At 50.4% G+C, this 21,683-nt stretch overlaps 1 protein-coding gene across 10 annotated transcripts in view; it reads left to right on the forward strand.

The window, feature by feature from the left end:
- The window catches only part of Nav2 (neuron navigator 2), a 635,485-nt gene that overhangs the window by 513,282 nt on the left and 100,520 nt on the right, over positions 1-21,683 (forward strand). For all 10 annotated transcript variants that reach the window (XR_009056140.1, XM_057756590.1, XM_057756583.1 and 7 more), the window contains one exon: positions 4,078-4,200. Coding sequence is in view for 9 of the 10 variants with exons in the window: in XM_057756590.1 (XP_057612573.1) it covers positions 4,078-4,200 (123 nt within the window). In the remaining variant the exon portion in view is untranslated. The remainder of the gene's footprint in view (positions 1-4,077; positions 4,201-21,683) is intronic.

Raw genomic sequence — 21,683 nt, forward strand, 5'->3', positions numbered from 1 at the left:
CTTCTGACCTTCCTGAACTCGGCATGTACATGTACACAGATATTCATACAGACAAAACATCCAAACACATAAATTAAATTTAGAGCTATAAAAAAATAAATCTTGTTAAAACTAGTGTATGAGGGCTGGAGAGATAGATGGCTCAGCAGTTAAGAGCACTGATTGTTTTTCTAGAGATCCTGAGTTAAATTCCCAGCAACCAGATGGTGGCTCACAACCATCTATAATGAGATCTGGTGCCCTCTTCTGGCCTGCAAGGACACATTCAGGCAGAACATTGTATACAAAATAAATAAATCTTTAAAAGAGAGAGAGAGAGAGAGAGAGAGAGAGAGAGAGAGAGAGAGAGAGAGAGAGAGAGAGATTCAGAAAGGAGTTAAAATATTTTTTAAAATGTATTTAAAAAATAGGGTATGAAGTGATGGTGACATGGAAAAGCCAGTGTGCTCCTTGACACTGAAGCCTGTCACTCTCACCTGCTTGGTACCTTCCTGTCTCTGCATCTTACTGCACTAGGGAGGTCTCAACCCCTTCTGCATCCCGATGCTTTTCCTCAGTCCCCATGCAATTCACTATTCTCCCGTATCTCTGGTGTTCCAGCCACGCACGGTAAACTCCTTCCTTTTCCTGCCTTGCCTCTTCCATTTTCCCTGCTTTGTGCTGTGTGGTTCCATGTGCCTGGAGGGACCTTTTCATTCGCTAACCCCAGTGTCCCTGCAGGACCAGATTTTGCGGCCATCTGATACCTGTGGCTGCCTCACCCCAGCCCAAGCCCCTGTCCCCCAGCCTCTCCCACATTCATGATACACCTGTTTGCAGTGAAATATTATTTTCCTCATTCCCGATAACTTTGAGTCCCACCAGGCAGAGGCCAGGTCTCTCACTTCTCTGGCCCCAGGCTGGCACAGAACCAAGTGCTTATGTTTGTGTGTAAGAGATGATGTAATGGCTGTGATGTAGACACTTGGAAGAGATGATGGAAACATTATCTGTATTCATTATGAGATGGTCCTGTTCAGGGGTCTTGGGAAGTTTTGAAAGCTGGGAACAAAGGCCCTCATCACTGTCACTGCAGAAGCTAGGTGGGCTATGTGGGAATCATTCCGCAACCTGCGAAGTAGGCAGGAACCCATGTGGCAGATACAGAAGTGATTCGGCTCCTCGTTGGGTAGCAGTGCTAATTGTTTGTGTCCCCAAGGAGAAGAAAGCTGTGGTGCTGGGGCCCTGGGACTGAGCCCTGGATCAGCTGTCTCCTTAGCTCGTAACCTTGGACAAGTCATTTCATGTCCCCACCCCATGTGAGCCTCAGCTAGAGCTAGCAAAGATGAGGTGACTTTCCCCGCCTCTTCCCAAGCCCTCAGGGCATGAGGCTGTTGAACATCTCTGAGCCCTGGCTAGGGTTTTAGATGAGCACACCAATGATGCTTCTTCCAAACCAGGCATTTGTGTAGGAATGGCTTTGCTGAGGCAGAAAATAGAAATATATGCAGACAGCCACCAAATGGCCCCGTGGATAAAGGTGCTTGATGCATGAAGGAGAGAACTGGCTCCATACAGTAGTTTTAGACCTCTGCACCCCATACACATCACACACATGCATGCACACATCATATAATACATACATAATAATGATAAACTTAAAATCCTTCTCTTTATAGTGTGTGTGTGTGCGCTCGCGCGCACTGTTTTGTTCATGTGCATGGGTGTAAGTGTGGGTCAGAGGCTAAGTCGGTCCTAACATCCCACCTCTGAAATCCTTACCAGATCCACTTCTCCCTCAGCAGCAAGCTGGAGGGGCGGTGTGTGTGGGGGGATCTACTTGCCCAGGTGCATGTAATTGCCGAACTGTATGTATTGTTTCACCAGCAATAAAAATCCAGCAGGGAAATGAGTGCTGCTAAAATTAGTTTGTTTGTTCTTTGACAAGATCTCCCCAGTTGAAAAAAAAATGTGTTTATCTAACTGGCAGGGTGACTTGGCTAAGACCAAGATCAAGGGCTGGGTGCATGGTACAGGAGAGTGTGCTAGGGAGAGCTTCCCAGCTTTCTTCGCGAGGGCATCTTCTGAATGTTCAGCCTCAGCCTCCAACAGAGGCTGTGCCTTTCGGGGGAGGTGTTCTCCGCTTTTGCTAGTTTGATTTGCATGTTGCCTACACTGTTATACACTAGTGGGCAGACAGACGGCTGGACAGATGGATGGGTTATGGGTACAGTGGCAGATAGACATTTCATTTGCCTTGCTTTGTATCTTAGCTGTCAAGTTTGTTAACATGTGTGATCACAATATATTTAATTTACACATAGAATTGGGATGAGCTAGGGGTATGGATTTGAACAAAATAATAGACCCAGCATTCAAGGAGCACACCGTCTCCCGAGAGAAAAAGCATTAAAAGGCAGTTAAGCAAATGAGTGTTTAACCGTAGATGTGATCGTATCGTTTTTACTTTAGTTCCATTAATATGTAATTCATGTACCATAAAACACACCATTTCAACATGTATAATTCAGTGGATTTTCAGATTGCTTTTTTTTTAATCATACAGCTGGGTGAAAAGTTCAGTCTGTTCTGCTTTGTTGGCACAACCACAAACACTTGGTTTGATTGACTTGATGAGGAGGTGTATGTGTGCCTGCGTGCGTGCGTGTGTGCGTGCATGAAAATGTGTGTGCTACTATACAAACAAGGAGGGTCCTGGGCAGACTTTGCTTCGCTGCTCCTTACTTGGCTACCCTGACTCTGCCAAGCAAACTCTGCACCTCTCAGTTCTGTCCTCCCCCGAAAGATATAAAGCAGGTGCAGTCAGGGTTGGCCAAGAGTCCAGGAGCCACTCCATACATAATAAGCTAAGGAGCCACGTGCAGGAAACCTCCCATGATTCAGTGCAGCCAGCGAAGTCAAGCACACAGTGACTCCTGGGACTCTGAGCTCCATGTTGTTAGACTTGAAATACCAACGTCTTACTTTTGTAGAAACCTAGTCGATGATCTAATGGGGCTCGTGCACAATTAAACTGATAACTTCACTGTTCTGCCTAAGTTTAGCTCTGCTACCCAGCCTCCTTTGGAAATAAAGAGGACTGCCACCTGACCAATCCTTACAGGGGACTAAGTGGGGACCACTTAGCCAGTCCCTGTGGGGGGTTAGGGAGGACCATCTAACCAGTCGCTGTAGGGGGTTAGGGAAACACAGGTAGAATGAGGCACAGATGCTCTGTGCTTGAACTTCTGGCTAGTGACTCTGCTCACAGGAACTCTGGTTTGTGGACTCTAAGGCACCTCTTCAGAAAACTCTGGAGGTTCTCCCCTACACACACACACACCCCTGACAACACTGGGTCCAACAGAAGACAGCTTGAAGCATTTCCATGAAAGTAAATGAGCATGAATGTCGCTCCCAGAGTCAAGACACCAGTGTTGAAGGTGAAGCCAGACCCTGTTCATTCTGTAAGACCTCTGCCGCTGCAGTGCCTGAGTCTCTGGGAGCCTCTCTCCATCTTCCATCTTCTCCTGCCTTCTTCAAAAGCTCGCCTGGCACTTGGGAGGCAGAGGCAGGCGGATCTCTGTGAGTTCGAGACCAGCCTGGTCTACAAGAGCTAGTTCCAGGACAGGCTCCAAAACCACAGAGAAACCCTGTCTCGAAAAACCAAAAAAAACAAACAAACAAAAAAAAAAAACTCGCCTGCTTTCTCCATTCTATCATCGTTTCGCCCGCAGTGTGCTGGGGACTCAGTTCTGTTTACATGACATTGGTAAAGCACCTGCTTGTACGATTGCTGACATTCAGAAGCATGTCATGAGTGTGCGTCTGACAGCTGATTTTATTCACCAGCCCCTTCTGCTTCACAGAGCCCCAGGAGCTTGGATTCATAAAGCTTGGCCTGCTTCCCCGCTCCCACCCCCCAGATCCTACACTGAATCGGCAGCTGAGTTTTCCTTGGGCTGTAGTAACAGAGCCTGAGGAATCTTTCCTCTCTGCTTAGAGAGCGAGGGATCCACGCAGGGTTTATGGACACAAGGGCAAGACTATGTACAGCTGTTTTTGACCTTATACATGTGCCATCCTCTTCTTTCAAAGGTATATGACCGATGGTGGACTTGGCCTCTACACTCGTCGCCTGAACCGGCTTCCTGATGGGATGGCAGTGGTGCGCGAGACCCTACAACGAAATACCTCCCTGGGCCTCGGAGATGCGGACAGGTAGGCAAACTGCGCTCGGATTTAGCCGTATTGGTCATGATCTTGAGAGAGTGGGTGGGTGTGCTCTTTAGCCCAAGGAAAAGCTGGGTGGCCCTGAGGTTGCACCTGCACTAAGAGCTGGTACAAAGATTAGCAGAGAGCTGCTGTGGTCCCTGGGTCTTGCTTGTATATGGTGTAAGGCGTGTGTATTTGGTGGTGGTGCTGGGAGTGGAACCGGGGGCCTTATGGAGTCTGTGAGGCGTTCTACCACTGAGTTACGTCCTCAACGCTAGCTGCTGCTTCTGAAAGCAAGAGCAGAGTTCAGGCTTGGGTGGTTTTCTTGCTGTTGTGCCTGTTCCTCAGCACCTCTCAGCCAGCAGGCCCCAGGGATCTGCTCACTTCCGCTCCCATTAGTCAGCTTTCTAGGCATGGTACCTTGAGACTTCCACAAGGTCTCTGTGTAAAACGGAGGTCAGGCCATGCCTGAGGAGGTTTGGGCAGAACTAAAACTGCCATCTGGAGTTAGGTGGTGAAGCTTAGGTATGGATGCAACGGACACAGTGGAGAACTGGCATTAATAGGAGTTGGTCAGAGACAAAATGAACCTATGTCCACCCTACCATAAAGACTGAGTGTTTGGCATCAGGGTTTCTAGCCCTGACTCTGACTTAAACCAACTCCCTGGCCTTGAGCAAGCCAGGAAATGAGCGGTCTGGACTGTATGATTTGCCGGCTCTGATGTGCTATCTTTCTGGCTCTCTGTGTACAGCTTGGGTACTCTTTAGTGAGTGTTCAAGGGTGTTCCCGCACACTTGACTTCCTTCCACATCTGGGCTTGAGATGGGGTGGGGACCTTAGACACGAGCGAGCGATTTCAAGTTCCTGTGTGATTTTTAGGGTGCAGCTCTTGGGTTCTGGGAAGCCGTGCTATGAGGCAGGGCCACTGTCCTGCTGTTCTCCAAGCAGGCGAGGGACTAGAAAGATGACCCAGGGGTTAGTGTTCTTGCTGTTCTTTAGGAGGAGTTTGATTCTGAGAACCCTCGTTGGGCAGCTCTCAAACCCCCTTAACTCCGGAGGGTCTGACGCCCTCCTCTGGTCTCTGTGGGTACCTGCAAACCATACACATTCCACACACTGATACACACACACACATACACACATGCACACATGCACACATATACACATATTTTTCTTCGAAAAAATTCTAGGTGAGATATGCAGCTCTACGGCTTGCAACAGAGGAACAGGGCAACATTGTAAAGAGACTAATACTGAAATATTGCCCAACAATGGAAGAGGAATCCTCAGTCTCTGGATCAGTGCTTCTCACCCTTCTTAACGCTGCAATCATTTGATACAGTTGCTCATGCTGAAACTCTTTAATACAGTTCCTCATGCTGTGGTGACCCCCAACCATAAAATTATTTCATTGTTACTTCATAACTGTAATTTTGCTACTGTTATGAATCATAACGTAAATATCTATGTTAGCCGATGATCTTAGGCAGCCCCTGTGAAAGGGTCTTTTGACCCCCAAAAGGGGTCAGAACCCCCGAGTTGAGAGCCACTGCTCTGGACAAGGCTAGAAAACCTGGGTAGGGGGTAGTGCTGAGTTAATTGTTAAGACCTCAGGATCTGGCCCAGTGTCTATAACTCAGCATATCTTCCTTTGAGTCCCCCGGTGTCCAGTGTGGTCATTTACACCAAGGATAACAAAAGTTTTTTACTAGAGCTCTGTCTCGAGTTAGCTTTTGTTTCTGCTAGTCTATAAAATTACTGGTTAAAAAAAAATTCATACAAAGGCTGAGGATACTTAGTTGGTTGAGTACTTACCCAGCATGCACGAGCCCTGGGTTTGCTCGTTAGTGCATTGAAACAAACAAACAGAAAACTAGCTGGGTGGTGGCACACACCTTAAATCTCAGTACTTGACAGGTAGATCTCTGTGAGTTCAAGGCCAGCACAAAAGATAGGGGGAGGGAAAGGAAATGAAGGGAGGGCAGGACAGGGATTAGCCATAGAAACTTATGAGAGCTGCCCTTTTTATTTTTAATTTTTATGCGTATGGGTGTTTGCCCACATGCATGTGTGTACACCATATGCATGCAGTACCTTCAGAGCCCACAAGATGGCGTGAGAGTCCCTGGAACTGGAATATAGGGGTTGTGAACTGCCATGAGGGTGATGGCAATCAAACTGTGGTACTCTACAGCAGCAGTCTCTCAAGCCCTGAGAACTTCGCTTTCTAAAGTGTAAACCATGCGACTGAAATCTTTATAGTAAACTGCACCAGGAGAAAAATCACCATCTGCAGAACTCCCCCTGGTGGGGTCATGCTGTGTCCAGTCTCTCTGCTTGTCCTCATGCTTTTGTGGTTGGATAGTATGCATGTTTGCAGGCCTCACGAAGTCAGCCTCCCCCGCAGCAGAAGCCTCCGGGATGGCCATTTATCTAATGCTTCACAGGTAGACTAAGAAATCATCCTGCATGACAGCTGATCCTCTTGCTTCTTTTTCGAGATTTCGGGGTAGGATTGGAAAGACGGAAGCCATTCGTTCCGTTGCCTCATTTCAGCACCAAATGAACAGTCTCCCCATGCCCGGTATGATCATTTAAGGACTAAGTGAATTGCGAGTCAAGTTAACTCGAGGGGCGTGGGTTCTAGGTTACTAGCAGGGGTATATTTGTATCCTTGTGGAATGGACTGACTTTCTGTAAGCCCTACAGCTGTTGTGAATAGACCGTGGGGATGCTGCTCTGCTGGCTAAGGGGACATAGCTGGGGTTTTATTTCTTTCTGTGTGTGTATGCATGTTTGTATGGGTGCACATAGGTGTGTAGGTCCATATGTGTGTGTTTGGATGGAGAGGCTCAAGAACATCAGGTATTGGTCCTCGGGCCAGAAGAGGGTGTCATGTAGTAGGGGCTGTGGGCCTCTTCCCACAGCCCGGCTCATGGTTGCCTGGCTAGCTTATGCCCCAAAATAACGACACACAAACTGTATCCTTTTAAACACTGCTTGGCCCATTTCTGTTCATGTATGTAGCACCCCAAGGTGCGCTTACCGGGAAGATTCTAGCCTACGTCCATCCTGGGTCAGAGCTTCATCGTGTCTACTCTGGAGAGGAGAGCATGGCGTCTGTCTCTCAGAGGAGCTGCCTTGCATCTGAGCTCACTTCCTCTTCCTCCCAGCATTCTATTCTGTTTACTCCACCCACCTAAGGGGTAGCCTATCAAATGGGCCAAAGCAGTTTGTTTATTGACAAATGACCTTCCTCCATCAGTGTCAGGTATCTGTCCTCTCTACCTGTGCCTTTGAGGCAGGGTCTCTTCCTAAACCTGTGCCTCTGGTTTTCTCAGCTAGGCGGGAAGCTGGCAAGCTCTGGAGCTCCTCCTACCTTTGCTTCCCTGGGTGTTTACAAAGACAGTGTTTGATACACGAGTGTTTGCATCCAAACTCCAATCCTCATGACCTCACAGCCATTAGGTGTCTACCCAGTCCCTTTATGTTTCTGAGACTGGATGTCTCACAGACAAGAGGGCTAGACTGGTGAGCTAGCAAGCCCCAGAATCCTCCTGTCTCTACCTCCCTGCATATGCTACATGACTATCAACGATCAAACTTGGGTCCCGATACTTGAAAGGCAAGTTCTTTCCTGGCTGAGCTAGCTTTCCAGTCCTTCATTGACTTACAATACTCCCCATATATCTCTTGCACTGGCCCCATGCTAAGGGAATGTTTCACAAAGTAGGGAGCTAACTGTAGTATGGGAAATAATTTGTAAATGATAGGGAGCTATTTCTTTTTAATATTTATATTTTCATTTTACTGCTTGCTGGAACTTACGGCCAGCATATCAAACCCATGATTTTACATTGTTGATGGTAAGAACTGCATAGGCACGAGACACTGACTGAAATACCAAGGGAGCCCACCACAGATGGTAAATATGCAAACTGGGGGACTCTTCTTCCCCCATGACTGAAACTATGTTCAGCGATTTAAAGTGACCAGAATCCTTCCCTTATAACACAAAAAGCGAAGGTCTAAGAACTAAGATCATTTCCAGGAAGCTTTAGGTAAAAAGAGAAATCCAAGTCCTTGCTTATGGTTGCATACATAAACAGTAGACCACAGGAGACCTACCGGGGAAATGGGAAACGATGGGGGATTGGCCCCGGTTCGTTCTCAGCCAAGGAAAAGTGGCACAAATAGGGCATCGCACCCTGGGCTTAGGAAAGTCTCCAGCTCAGGACCGGAACAGGATGCTGAGACCCCAGACTGGCTATTTGCAGCATGGCCTGATGTATCATTGGGGTCATTAAAGTCACTAGCAGGAATGTGTGTCTTCAGAGACCTGGCAGACAGAAGCTTGTCAGTGTGAGTCTTTATGTCATCAGTCAGTTCTGAGAAATAATAAAGACGATAAACTCAAAATGCCAAGTTCCCTTGATCTCCTGTCACTCTTCAGGGCTGTCACCCTGGATCCCAGTCCCTTCCGGATAGTGATCCGTGACTACATCCAGCCAGCCATGGAGGGAGGATCAGCTGGAACTGATGGAGGTGGCTCGTTACACATGATAGGCCCCAGATAACAGAACGCAGGGCACTTGGCGAGGAGGGAGAAGTGTGAGATGCAGGGCCGAGAGGCTGGCTGTCCCTCAGACTCAGATGGTCTCTGCAGGGAGCACTGTGTCCCCTGAACATGGCGGTAATGCTCGGATTCTAGCAAGTCAGGTGCTTTCTGAACAGAAAGCTCGTAGAAAGTTGCCACTTGTGCGTCTCTTCTTGGACGCTGCAAAGGTCCTGTGTCCAGGGATCTTGACAATCCTTGTGGATTAGCAGGCAAGGGACTTGGAGGAACACTTAGATAGATGCTTCTCCTTTCTGGCCCTTCCGGGTCACACTGTGTCAAGAGAACAGGACTCAATGTATACTTTAGCCCCTGACCCTGGCCTTCAAAGCCAGCCCGGCTCCCACTTGAATTGAGAGGCTGTTGTAACAGCCAGACTCAGGGTGAGAGGCAAAGCCAAGCCCAGCTCTCTTCCCGAGAGCACCAGAAACCCACACCCTGCCAGGATGTGTGACTTACAGAGAACAAAGCAACCATTCTGCACCCAGCAGCCCCCGGATAGGGCCTTGGCCTCCTTGCAGGTTCAGAGTAGGGACACTGAGAATTCTGTCATTTTGTGGCCTGGGTTAGAGGAAGAATTGATGACATCAAAGTCTGACGGTCCATCTTTTTAGTAATGTCGGAAGTCCAGGGCTACCAGAGTTTACCGAGACTCTGAAGTCCTCCAAGACCTTACCTGTCTCTGACTTTGCTAACAGCTGTGTGGTTCCCGCACCCGTCGTTATAGTTTTTATTTTAGTTGTCTGAGACAGGATTGCTATGTATCTCTGGCTGACCTGGAACTCGCTGTGTCTATGCGGCCGACCTAAGGGCACGGTTGAAGGTGCTGCTCACCACGTGACTGGCGGGGAAGCAGAGAAGCAGGAAGAAGGTGGGGACAGGCTATGCCTTCAAGTGCAGGCCTCCAGTGGCTGGCCCACTTCTTCTAGTCAGACCCTATCCCCTAACAGCCCGTTCAGTTTGACATCGGATGAGTCCATCCATGAAGAGGCTAGTGCGCATGTGTTGTGGTTACCTCTTCACCGCAGGGCCAGCAGTGAGCTGCTCCACAGGAGCTCCCCCCTCTGGAGGCCATAAGAGGAGACTCTCTACCTGCAGGTGGAAAGCCTCTCCCTCTCTCCCTCTCTTCCCCCCTCTCCTCCCACTCCATCCTGTTCCCACCCCCATCCTCTCGTTCTTCTTCCTTCTCATTCCGAAGGTCAAGGGCCCCTCTCACTCCCAGTGATGCCCGTTTTTCTTTGTGTCCTGCACACAGGCCTACCCCCCACCCAGGAGCTGGTCTGTCCTCTTCCTTGGGCTTCCTCCCCATCCATTTCATGCCCCAGCCCTTTCTGTTCCCTCCTGGGAGAGAGTGAAAGTCACAGTTTCAAAGCCCATAAAAGGGGCCTTGGAGGCAAATCTCTATTTCCGTTGTAACAGGGTGATAATTACCACACTGGCCTTCCTGGAGAGCTCCAGTCTGCCCCTGCCACTGGCTTCCTTTTCCGAGGCCACCTGGGTTGAACAGGGGGCGGTGATGACAGGAAGCAAACTGCCTGCACCTTAAACGGCAGTGGAGGAATTCTCCAGAGGGCTGTAAAGGGCTGGGAACCTACAGCCTGCCAAGCCTGCTGCCTTGCCTCTGCCAGCAATGTCCCGCTTAGAGAGGGCAAGAGGTGTGGTGGCCCAGTGAGACACTCCCCTCCCTAACACAGCTGAGTAGGGGCTGGAGAACAGAGCCAGGATCCCAAAAGACACTTTTTTGTAAGTGGTACCCTTCCAGCCGCTGTTGAAAGAGAAGCTGTGTGGGAGGTGGAGAGATGACGCAGAAGTTAACAGCACTGGCTGCTCTAACGAAGACCTTCAGTTCCCAGCACCCACATGGTGGCTAACGACTGTCTGTAGTCCAGTTCCAGGAGACCTGATGATACTTTTCTCTGGCCTCCAAGGACACTGTGCGTGAACATACTGCACAGACATATGAGCAGGCAAATGTTCATACGCATAAAAGTAATTTTTAAAAGATAACTTGAGCACGGATAGAAACAGGGTGAAAACTGGAATGAGGGGCCCAAGAGAAAATGCAAGAATTGGGAAACTTCCTCTCTCCTCAGTCCCCCAGCAACCCAAAGCCTAGATCCTGAAACCCAACCAGAGTATGCCCCACAGGAGAAAATAACTTCCTGTGACTGAACCGAGGGGTCTTGGAAAGTCCTGGTATCAGTCAGGATAAGTCAGGTTATGCTGTATAACAAGCAGCTCCAAAACTTCTCACCCTTACCATCTAGTCACCGTAGACGGTTGTGTTGTTTGTGGCTCTGACTGGGAACCAGGGTGCCAGAGGGACTGTTGTTTCGACTGAGAATTGATACTCTCCATGATGAGGAGATGGCAGGTGTGGTGAGCCACACATCTCTAAAAGCCTTGGGGTGACCGTGTTGACCAAAGGGAGTCATTTGGCTCCACTTACATTCCCTGTGAAGGGAAGTACAGAACCACCAAATGTGAGCCAGGGGAGCAGAAAACACACAGTGACTTACACTGTCTCACTACCTGGAGTGACGTGGACTTTATATCCCCACACTTCCCATCCTGGATCCAATCCTGCACGACCCAGTGCATTGCCTAGTTACTGTGTATTAGCTCCAGGGTGACCATGTGTCCTCTTTATTCTTCTGTGTGGTGGAAAGTCCTCAGATGAGGAAGACGGTAGCTGCCCCATGCTATTCTGTCCATCAGCATGACAGCAGAGAAGAGTTGGAAACTGAGCATTTACTGAGCGCTTACTGTGTACTGGGTCCTTGGAGTCTAAAGATGAGCAGGACGCAGTCCTTGTGTGTAATAAGTTTATAGTCAGGCCATGACACCGAGTGCTAGCAAGATGGGCAGCCATGTGCGCCCCGTGGTTCCCCTGTGGGGGTTCATTATTCTGACACGTGGCAGGAATTGTTTTTCTGGTGGTTACAGAGATTCTTCAGGGTCAGCAAGATGGCTCAGTGGCTAACAGTGCTTTCTGTCTAATGCCACCTCCCTGAGTTTGGTCCCCTTCTAAGAGTGGGAGAAAAGGAAAAACCTCCACAAAGTTGTTCTCTCTCCTCCAGACACACACGGAGGCGCACCTGTCTGAGTTACTATTGCTGTGATGAAATACCATATTGGGGAGGAGTGTTACAAGGAGGGGCTGTTTGTTTGTCCCGGCCGCCTGGCTGGCTTAGCCCCAAAATAACCACAAAGAAATTGGTTCTCGCCATGGCTGCCTCTGCCTCCTCTCTCTGCACCCCATTTCCTTACCTGCTGACAGACCTAAAACGTTTAACATCTCCTGGCTTCTTCACACCAGTGTTCTTTTTTGTTGTTGTTATTATTACTGTTTTTTGAGACAGGGTTTGTCTGTGTAGCCCTGGATGTCCTGGAACTCATTCTGTAGACCAGGCTGGCCACAAACCCAGAGATCCGCCTGTTTCTTTGAGTGCTAGGAGTCAAGGCATGTGCCACTATCGCCTGGCCAAGCCAATGTTCTTGAAGACTGAGTTGACAAAGTGATTTCTGGAAAGAGCTCAGCCCATGTGGAGGGACATCTCAAATTCATCCTGCTGACACGTTATGATCGCATGTGTTACCTTGTGGCAGTACTTCAGATGGGAGCCGGGTTCTCCACTGAGTTCCTAGACAAGTCTAGACGTGAGCTTGCTGTAGCTGCCTTGCTGAGCCCACCCCACCCCCACCCCTGTACCCTACTCATCTTGGGAGGACATGTGGAATGTGCGTCTTCACGGGGATTCACTGCTGAAGGCGGGGACACAAGAAGGCCTGTCTGTGGCTGATGGATCAGAGTGAGATCCTCTAGGGGAGTGAGGAAGGACAGAGCTGTGCCTACAGTAGGGGCCTTTGGACCTATCTGAGACTTTGGAATAAAAAACCCTGTCAAGCATTGAAGCAGCTTCTATCTCAAGAAGAGCTGAGAGACGAAGTTCGCAAGGTTGAAATCTTATTTTCATCAAGATAACAAAATCTTAAGTCGCTGGTAAGGTAGCTCTACTACAGGTGTTAGGATGGTCTTTTAGCCATTGCTATGTGTGGACTGCCTGCCCCCAGCCTTGGGGTGGTCAGCGCTGACCAGGAAGTATGCCGCTTTCCTTACACTGTAAAGGTCTTTGTGGCGGACACACTACCTGGTACACCAGGCTCCCTGTGGTAGCATGCAGGGAGGTGCAAAGTCTGGTGGCATCTGGTGGCATCTACTTACAATCCAAGTACTCAGAGGCTGAAACGGGAGGACCACAAGTTCAAGGCTAGCCTGGCCTACATAAAAGGGGGGAGATGGAGCCATAGGACTCCAACCCTTCCTCAAGGGGGAGCCCACGATGTTCTTGGTGGCTCCTTAGCTGGCAGGTGTCACCATCCCTGGACTGTTCCAACCTACTATTGTGTATCGCTTTCTCCTTAGAAGTTTTAAGAAGGGCAGTCCTGGTGCAGCTCGGGCCAGGCTCTGCATTGGCTGAGAGAATGTTGTGTCCCACACGAGGGTGCCTCAGAGCTGCTTCCAGCCATGGGCACAGCATCTCCTTCAGCTTGGCTGCTAGGTGGCAAGCCAGCACTTCCACCCTGATCACTCGAGCCCACCCTCCCATCGCTGGGCCCTTGTCGTTGCTTTAAAGACAGCTCCAGGAAGAGTCTGGCTCTCTTTGACTTACCTGTTAATCCCTCCTGCTCAGTGATACAGAGTGAGCTCTGAGGTTGTGTGGAGGCCGTTAAGTGGCAGCTGGAGGGAATGAAAGATGGCGTGGACCAGTGGATTCCACCCTCGGCTCGCAGGTATCTGTCCTCACATCTCCCTGTGGCTTGCCTTGAGGTTAGGGCAGAGGGAGTCACAGCCCTTCAGTTTCTTTAGGAAAGAAGAAACCCTTCAGTTTTTTCAGCGGCAAAATCACTCTTAGAAACATTCAAGATTTATAGTGTTCTGCCTGTATGTACCCCTGCAGGCCAGAAGAGGGCACCAGATCTCACTGACGGTGCTTGTGAGCCACCATGTAGTTGCTGGGAATTGAACTCAGGACCTTTGGAAGAGTTGTCAGGACTTTTCACCGCTGAGCCATCTCTTCAGCCCCGTGTTGTATCGACTTTTATTGGGTACAGATGTATCCAATGGGTCTCATGCTCCCTTCTAAAATTTGGGTGCAGGAAGCCCTTTGAGTGCTTATGGATCTAGCTGGCACTAGCTAATCATTCTCTCAGTTCTCCCTCCCCCCTCCCCTGTCCTTTCTCCCCCTTTTCCTTCTCTTTCCCTCTTCCCCCTAAAAGTGAAGACTAACTTCCTGGCTTCCTCCATCTAAGGAAAGCCTGATAAACTCAGCTTCTGTCTGCCCTGGGATGTCTCTTACCCAGACCCCAACCCTACAGAACCTCGTATCATTCAAGGACCCCACGACTGGTTCATGGTTCTATAGTCACTTACCTGCCATAGGGGATCAGCTGTGGCTGCAGAAAGGCATGCTGGGTATAGTGAGGACTCAGGCTGGGCTTTTCAGTGGGAGGAAGCTGGTAACCTTGTTGACTGTCTTGACTTTGCTTTTGCACAGAGCCTCACTAGCCTCGTGGCAAACAGGTGCAGGCTGTGTGTTAGATGAATGGATATTAATAAGACCATCAGTGAGGTTACTGAATTTACTGCTTCCTTCCCCATTTCCCATCTAAGCCAAGTCTTATAACAGTCTCCCAAATAATCTGCAAACCCTTCTAGTCCACCCTCACACACCCTGCAGCAGCCTGAGGCACTAGTGACCCTCCCGAGCTCTCTCGCTGTGACCTTCAGATGACAGATTCTCTGACCAGCTACTGTGTAACCTTTCTAGCACACTCCAGCACTCCCGTGCCCTTCCTGAGGCTTCGCTGCAGTGGCTCCCACCGCACACTGAACACAAGGTGGACTCCACAGTGTGTGGCCCCCGAGGTGATGCACTCTGGATCCTGCCACCTCTCTGGCCTCATCTCATCCATGCCTTCTTGAACTTTCTCATCCAGCGTTCCCTCAGAACCTCTATGCTGCCATCCCCTGTCTAGAGCAGGCTTCCCAGGCCTCTCTCTTTCCCCTCCTCTTCTTCCAGGTCTTAAGTCACACACAGGTCATCTCCGAGTGGCTGACCCTAACCCCTTCACCAGCCTCAGGCCTCAGCTAGGAACTGTTCACGAGCTGTGCGTTTCATCTCTAGTCTGGTTGTTCCACGCTTTTGTTCTGATTGTTCTAATTTGGAGACAAGGTCTCCAGTGCGGCTCAAGCTGGTCTTGAAATGCAGCACTCTCCTGCCTCAGTGTCCTGAGTGCTAACATTATCATCTCACTGTGTCTGGCCACACCCCTTGATCTCACGCGTGTCATCTCACCCACTCGTGTTAGCATCAGCGAAACAAAGCCAAGTGAACTCAGTGGGCCAACTCCCTCTCCTGGAACAGTGCCCCTTTCATGAAGAAGGAAGGAGTGAATGAAAGGATGGGCAAACAGTGGTTGCGCATGTACAGGTTGCTGTGATTGTACATGACCAGAAGAATCTTAGGGAAGAAGAACTTATCTGTGTTCTTGGTGCCAGGGATCTTGGTGGACAGCGCAGTAAGCGGCAGGCTCAATGGCAGGAAGAAGAGACTGAGGGCTCCTGTTCTGAACGGCAGTCACAGAGCAGAGGCAATGAGCCGGAAGTGCCACAAGGTCTTTAAACTCCCAGAGCCCAGCCCTGACGACATACTTCCTTAAACAAAGTCCTCAGCTTCTAACCCTCCCCAAATAGCACCAGCAACAAGAGACCAAGTGTCCACATGCCTAAGACTGTGGGGGCCACTGCTCCTCCGGATCCCCAAGAACACGAGCTGTGTGAGGAGAGACTGGTGGGTGGCATGTTTTAACAGCCAGCGTGATGCAGGCACCAACCCACTAGAGCAGCGAAAGCAGCAGGGCTGAGCTGTGCCCGCAATACGGACCGCTCCAGTGGCCGCCACAGTCAGCCCTGGCACTACAGTTTGTGCCGTACATAAGCCCTCATGTGTTGCCGCAGCCAGGACCTCCGCCTTCCTCAGTAAATGGATGTCTGGGAGGCTCCTCTTGGGAGACTGAGTGATCACAGACACAGCTTACTACCATTTTTAGAAAAATGGTTTCAGTGCTGGAGAGATGGCTCAGAGGTTAAGAGCACTGACTGCTCTTTCAGAGGTCCTGAGTTCAGTTCCCAGCGACCACATGTTGGCTCACAACCATCTGTAGTGGGGTCTGGTTGCCCTCTCCTCGCATAAAGGTGTATGTACAAGCAGATAGAACACTCATCTACATTCAAGAAGATGGGCGGGGGGGGGGGGGGCGTAGGATAAATTGTTTCAACCGTGCCCCTGTCCTACTCCAGACTTCAAGCTGTGCCTTCTCCGTCCAGGAGCCTTGTAGTGGCTGCTAATATACTTCGGGCTTCCAGCTACATCTGGAGGCCAGGTAGGTGAGCTAACCTGTGTCTCAGCGTGTTCAACTCTGTTTTCCTCATGGGAAGCTACAAAGGTAATGGGAGACCATGCCAGTATAAGGTTAGTGAGTGCCTCCATCCTCAGCAGCCGGTGCCATTGGGTGATGGGTTAGAATGCCTGCTGCCCAGTGCTTTTTGGTAATGGATTAGAGAACCTGGAAGCCACTGCCATTGGGTGATGGATTAGAAGGCCTGTCAGCCAGTGCCATTCAGTGATCGATCAGAATGCATGACAGCCAGAGCCATGGTGGCACTAAGTTCAATTGCTGAATTCCCAGATAAGACCAGAAGGGCACCGGAAGCTGAAGCCACCGCTTTGGAAAGCCAGCTTCTAAAATGGGCCCTGCAAACCCCAGGCCCATACACGTGGCCACAGTGTCACTCATCTCCCTCAGCTCTGGCCCACCTGCTGCCGGAGTAGAAACAGAAACTAGAAGGCCCGAGACCCCCCAGGGGTAACTAGCAAAGGCTAAAGAATACCACCAGGCAGGAGGTCCGCTCTAACTCCCCCCAACACTCCCGCGCCCCACCCCGCCCAGGGCCACATGTGAGGTGCAAACCTGCTAAAATCCCCAGCAGAGGTCTTGAAACAGAACATGAAAGAGTTTATGACCCTGTAGACTTGAACTTCTCTCCATGCCAAGCTATAATTCCAGCTCTCTTCGGAGCAAAAGATCAGAACCATAATTTGAGGAGGGCCTCCGAGCAGGCACTGATTATGTTTCTCAACAAGCTGAGGACAAAGCTGCCTTGGGGAGGGACTGGGGGAGGGAGGCATGGTGTCTGGCTGGAGCAATTAAATGTAGCTGGCTTCTCATTTTAAACAAAGGCCCCCAGGAAGCCTCCAGAGGGCTGAGGTCTTAATGATCTGGAATAAAAGGGTGGGAGGCAGGGTCTGCAAGCTGAGGAGCTCTGTGGGGAGACCCAGCTTAAATGTCCCCTGCAGGAATCTTGGGGGGAGGCCTCCCCGAAACAAGGAGCACTTGTCACGCTGATGGCTTGATCTCTCTGGAGTCCCTTCAGAGAGCTGGCTCATGGCTCGAACCTGGCACCTCTGCTCTTGTTCCTTGGCTGCCCTTAGTCACTGTCCTGTATGCCAGCGCTGTCATCAAACGTTGCCCCAGCATAGTCTGTGGCCCTCAGACAAAGATCTGACCCTTTAAAAAGCCTTTAGTGCTCCGTGTCACAGACAGCATAAAAGGCCTCCCGGCCTGGCCCTGCCACCTCTCCTGTCTCAACCTGGGGAACCAAGCACTTCTGATGGCTTTGCAGGCTGCAACCCTGATGTGTCATGCATTTCCCCTTGCTTGGGCCCTTGCCCTGGGAGCGAGGTTAGCTTTGGTTAGCACGGGAATATTGTCATCACTTCCCTCCTCTGATGCCGACAAAGGAGCTTGCGTGGTCCTTTATTTTAACTTCTAACCTAACCTTGAATCCTTTCCTATTTTTGTAATGCTAGACTTGGAGACTATTTTACTTGCCATTGGGTTCCCTAATACAGGCTCTGACACATAGCGGACTGGCTGAGGTGACCTGAGGCTGTGGCTGTGCCACCTGTCCTAAGTTATGCATGCTACTGTAGTCTTAGAAACAGCAGACATTTACTCTCTCAGAAGGCCCAGGCTGGAGCCAGCATGGGCGGTTCTGGCAAGGGCCCTCCTTCTTCCAGCCTCTGTAGTAGGTAGGAGCAGTACAAGGGAATTTAGAGCCCTTTGAAAGGCTGCTAATCCCTCCCATCCCAAAGACAGCTGCTACCTGCGAACACTCCCATGCTGGGGTTAGACTTCAATGTGAGCTGTTCAGTCCATAGTCCTTCCTCATCAGGACTAGCAAACACTGTGGATCAGCCTACATGTGAGGGACTGTGCTGGGGATATGGGGACATGGAGGGCGGACCTGAGCTGTCTTCTGAGATACCAATACCCTCTGCCTGGCTTACCAACCTCTCCCAGGTTGGGAGCTGCCAAGAGAAGGGTCTGAACACCCAGATCAAGTGTCAGGACAGAGGGATGGAATGTTTCTACCAAAGCTGCCTCCAACCTTGTTAAACAAGTCGGGGGAGGTGAAGCAGTTCAGGGTGAGTGGGGAGGGCTTGAGAAAAGACAAGATCCCATCCTGGGAGTTCTGCTCTGCGAAGAGGCCACCCCATCTTGGATGACACTTTATCTCACAGGATTGATGTTTTCACACACACCACCTCTCTGTGTGTGTGTGTGTGTGTGTGTGTGTGTGTTGGGGGGGGACTAAGCCCCTCCCCGCATCTGGGAGCCCACTATGTCAGAGGTCAGCCCCATGTCTCTGGAGAGAAGCCTTCCAAAAACAGACCTTGATAGACAGAGGCAAATAGCTGACTTATTCGCAGGTGCCCTGGAGCCCCCTGTATTAGAACCTCCACCTCCTAATGATTAAACACTATACAAACACTGAGTGACCAGCTCTCAAAGTCAGTGGGCTGCAAAGCCAAGAAGGCATGGCTCTCCCAGCAGCTGGGAGGAAGCCAGGTTGGAGAGATGCTTTCTATGCTAAGCAACACAGCCTCCAACTGGAGCCCAGGAGGCCACTGAAGAGAAATGGGGTTAGGAGTTGGGGGGGGGGCAGAGTGGGGGGATGGGTCCTGAGGTTAGACAAGGTAGGGAATAATAGCCCTTCTTTCTTGCCTGTGCTGGGTGACTAGGAACGACAGCTGGTGATTGGTGGCCTGGATTGAGGTGATCTCTGAACCCATTCATATACCCACTTCTGCAGGAAAGATGGTGCCCACTGATCCCCAGTTAGATGGTCCAACTGACTTGGGGGAAGGCTAGGTTATAAATCTGGAGTCACACAGAAAGCAGGTCTGAGAAACAGCTCTGGGGCTGGAGAGATGGCTCAACCACACTGCTGCTCTGATTCCATGTTGACAGCCCAGAGTGAACGCAGAGGCCTCTGCTGTTCCTAGCTGCCCCAAGTGACTTGAGCCTAGGGCTCACCTCCTTGAGCCATTCACTCACTGAATTTAGATGTTCTTGTTACAGTTTTGGCATAGTGTTAATCGTGTCTACTTACTACTGGATTGTACAGTGGACGCATGGGGAGTTGGGGTTATAGAAAAGTATCCCCAGCCTTGCTTGTAGGTGAGTCCTGGGACCACTGAGAACCTGGGTTCAATTTCTGGGGCTCCTTAAAGCCCAGAGACTTAGCCAGAATCCCCCAGTTCCAATGGCAGTTGCTACTCTTCTGCCTGACCCTTCCATATTCAGGCAAAGGCTTGCTCTTTCTTTTGTGTGTTCCCAGACTGATCTGAAAAGCCAGAAGGAGAGCCTACCCAAGTTAAGATGGCCTGGGAGGAATCCTGAGTTTTTGAGCTGGGGGTCCTAGTGTAAGCCGTACCTTTTCTGGCTTCCATTTTCCCTGCTGCTTTAAGTACCATAGGGTTGTGGAGCTAGCCAGATCCCCCAGGAGTTGACAGTGTGCAGACACAGACCCTGGACAAGTGGAGTCATGCTTGCATGTAGGGAAGGGCCACCCAGTGTCAGTGAAGCACAAAACTGGAGCCTCTAATGCCAACAATCTGATGTCCCTTCTGGCCTGGTCACTGCTCCTTCTTACAGCACTTCCTTCCAAGAAAGGTGCAGCTGGCTGTCCCCATTAAGTTCCCATAAGATAGGTTTCCTCTTGCCTTGATGTAAGACTTTGAACCAAAACACACTTAAAACAAAGGCTTGGGGTGTGGGAGGTGGCTGGTTGGTTAAGTATCTCGCTGTATAAGTATGAGGACCCCAGTTCAGATCTCCAGCTCCCATATAAAAGAGGCAGGTCTAGCACACATACCTCTAATCCCAGCACTAGGCAATCAGAGACAAGAGGGGGCTTCTGGGGTGTCCCGGTCAGCAAGTCTAGCTGAAGCTGTGAGCTCCAGGGTCAGTGAAACACCCTGTCTTAAAAATGGAGGTGAAGAAAAGCAGAGGCAGACACTTGCTACCAACCTCTTGCCCACACCAATTTATGTCTCTGTACCTCCATGCATGTGTGCTACGTACACACGTGACCACATGCAACATGTGGACCGGTGTACATACACACAAACAACATAAGGAAAAGCTCTGGCATGGGTTAGAACAGCCCATGGGCTGAAGTCCCTGTTCAGCCACACAGTGACCAGGTGACTCAGTGCAGCAGTGCATTGTGGTCCCAGCGGGGCCAGTTTTCCTGTGACAATCCCAGCACAGGGTGGTTAGCCCTAGGAAGGAAGCCCCAGGCAGAGCAGGTGGAGGTGTCTCTTGATTTATTCTCACTGGACTACAGGCTGGCTGGGAGTAGAGAATCCCTGTCTTTCTTAACTCTTTATACACCAAAGCCTGAGAGATAACCGCTCTGTGATTTCTGGTCAGGCCACTCGGTGGTCCAGGGCAGTTGTGCTGTGTCAACGTTTGCAGAGTCAATGTAACCTTCACTGTTCATGTGAAGAGTTGAATGGGGCCTGAGAAACTGTCACAATACAGTGTCACCAATAGCAGTCGGTAAGGCAATGCTGGCTACAGCAGCTAATGCTTGTGTCTTAGTTAGGGCTTCTCTTGCTGTGATGAAACATCAGAACCACAAGCAAGTGATGGAGGAAAGTGAGCTGGGGCAGCCGGAACACAGCCCACAGCTCCCACTACAAGCAAGTCGGGGGGTGGGAGAGGAAAGGGTTCATTCAGCTTATACTCGCACATCACAGGTCATCAGCAAAGGAAGTCAGGACAGGAATGCTAGCAGAGCAGGCACCTGGAGGCAGGAGCGGATGCAAAGGCCTTGGAGGGATGCTGCTTACTGGCATGTTTCCATGACTTACTTGTCCAGCCTGCTTCCTTATAGAAGCCTGGACCCCCAGCCCAGGGGCAGTACTACCTGCAGTGGGCTGGGCCCTCCCCCCATCAGTCAGTAAGAAAATGCCTTACAGCTGGATCTCATGGGGGGCATTTTCTCAATTGAAGTTCCCTCCTTTCAGATAACTCTAGGTTGTATCAAGCTGACATAAAACTAGCCAGCACGGCCTGTGTGGTACACACACTGTGAGCAAGGTACTGAACTGCAACTTTAGCCCCCGCCATAGCTCATTTTAAAGAGGAGGGGACCACTGTTCAAAGAGGCAAAATTATGTGTATGCAATTGGCGGCGGAGCTGGGGTCAGAACCCCTGGTCTCCAGTGATGATTTCATCTCCTGTCTCAGAAAGCTGAGATGAAGAGGCTACAGAGAGTCAGCTTACAGACTTTCTTCTGCACGCTGCTGTTACAGAAACAGAAGAATCAGGTCATTAAGGAACGTGGTAGCGCATCTGCGGGCGCGGGGTGCGGGCTGGGGACTTTGCCGAGGCGCAGGAGAAACTGTGAACCACTTCTGACACCCCCCCAACACGGCTCCATCTGTCTGCACT

The sequence above is a fragment of the Chionomys nivalis genome, chromosome 23, assembly GCF_950005125.1.
Source record: "Chionomys nivalis chromosome 23, mChiNiv1.1, whole genome shotgun sequence".
Classification (NCBI taxonomy): Eukaryota; Metazoa; Chordata; class Mammalia; order Rodentia; family Cricetidae; genus Chionomys; species Chionomys nivalis.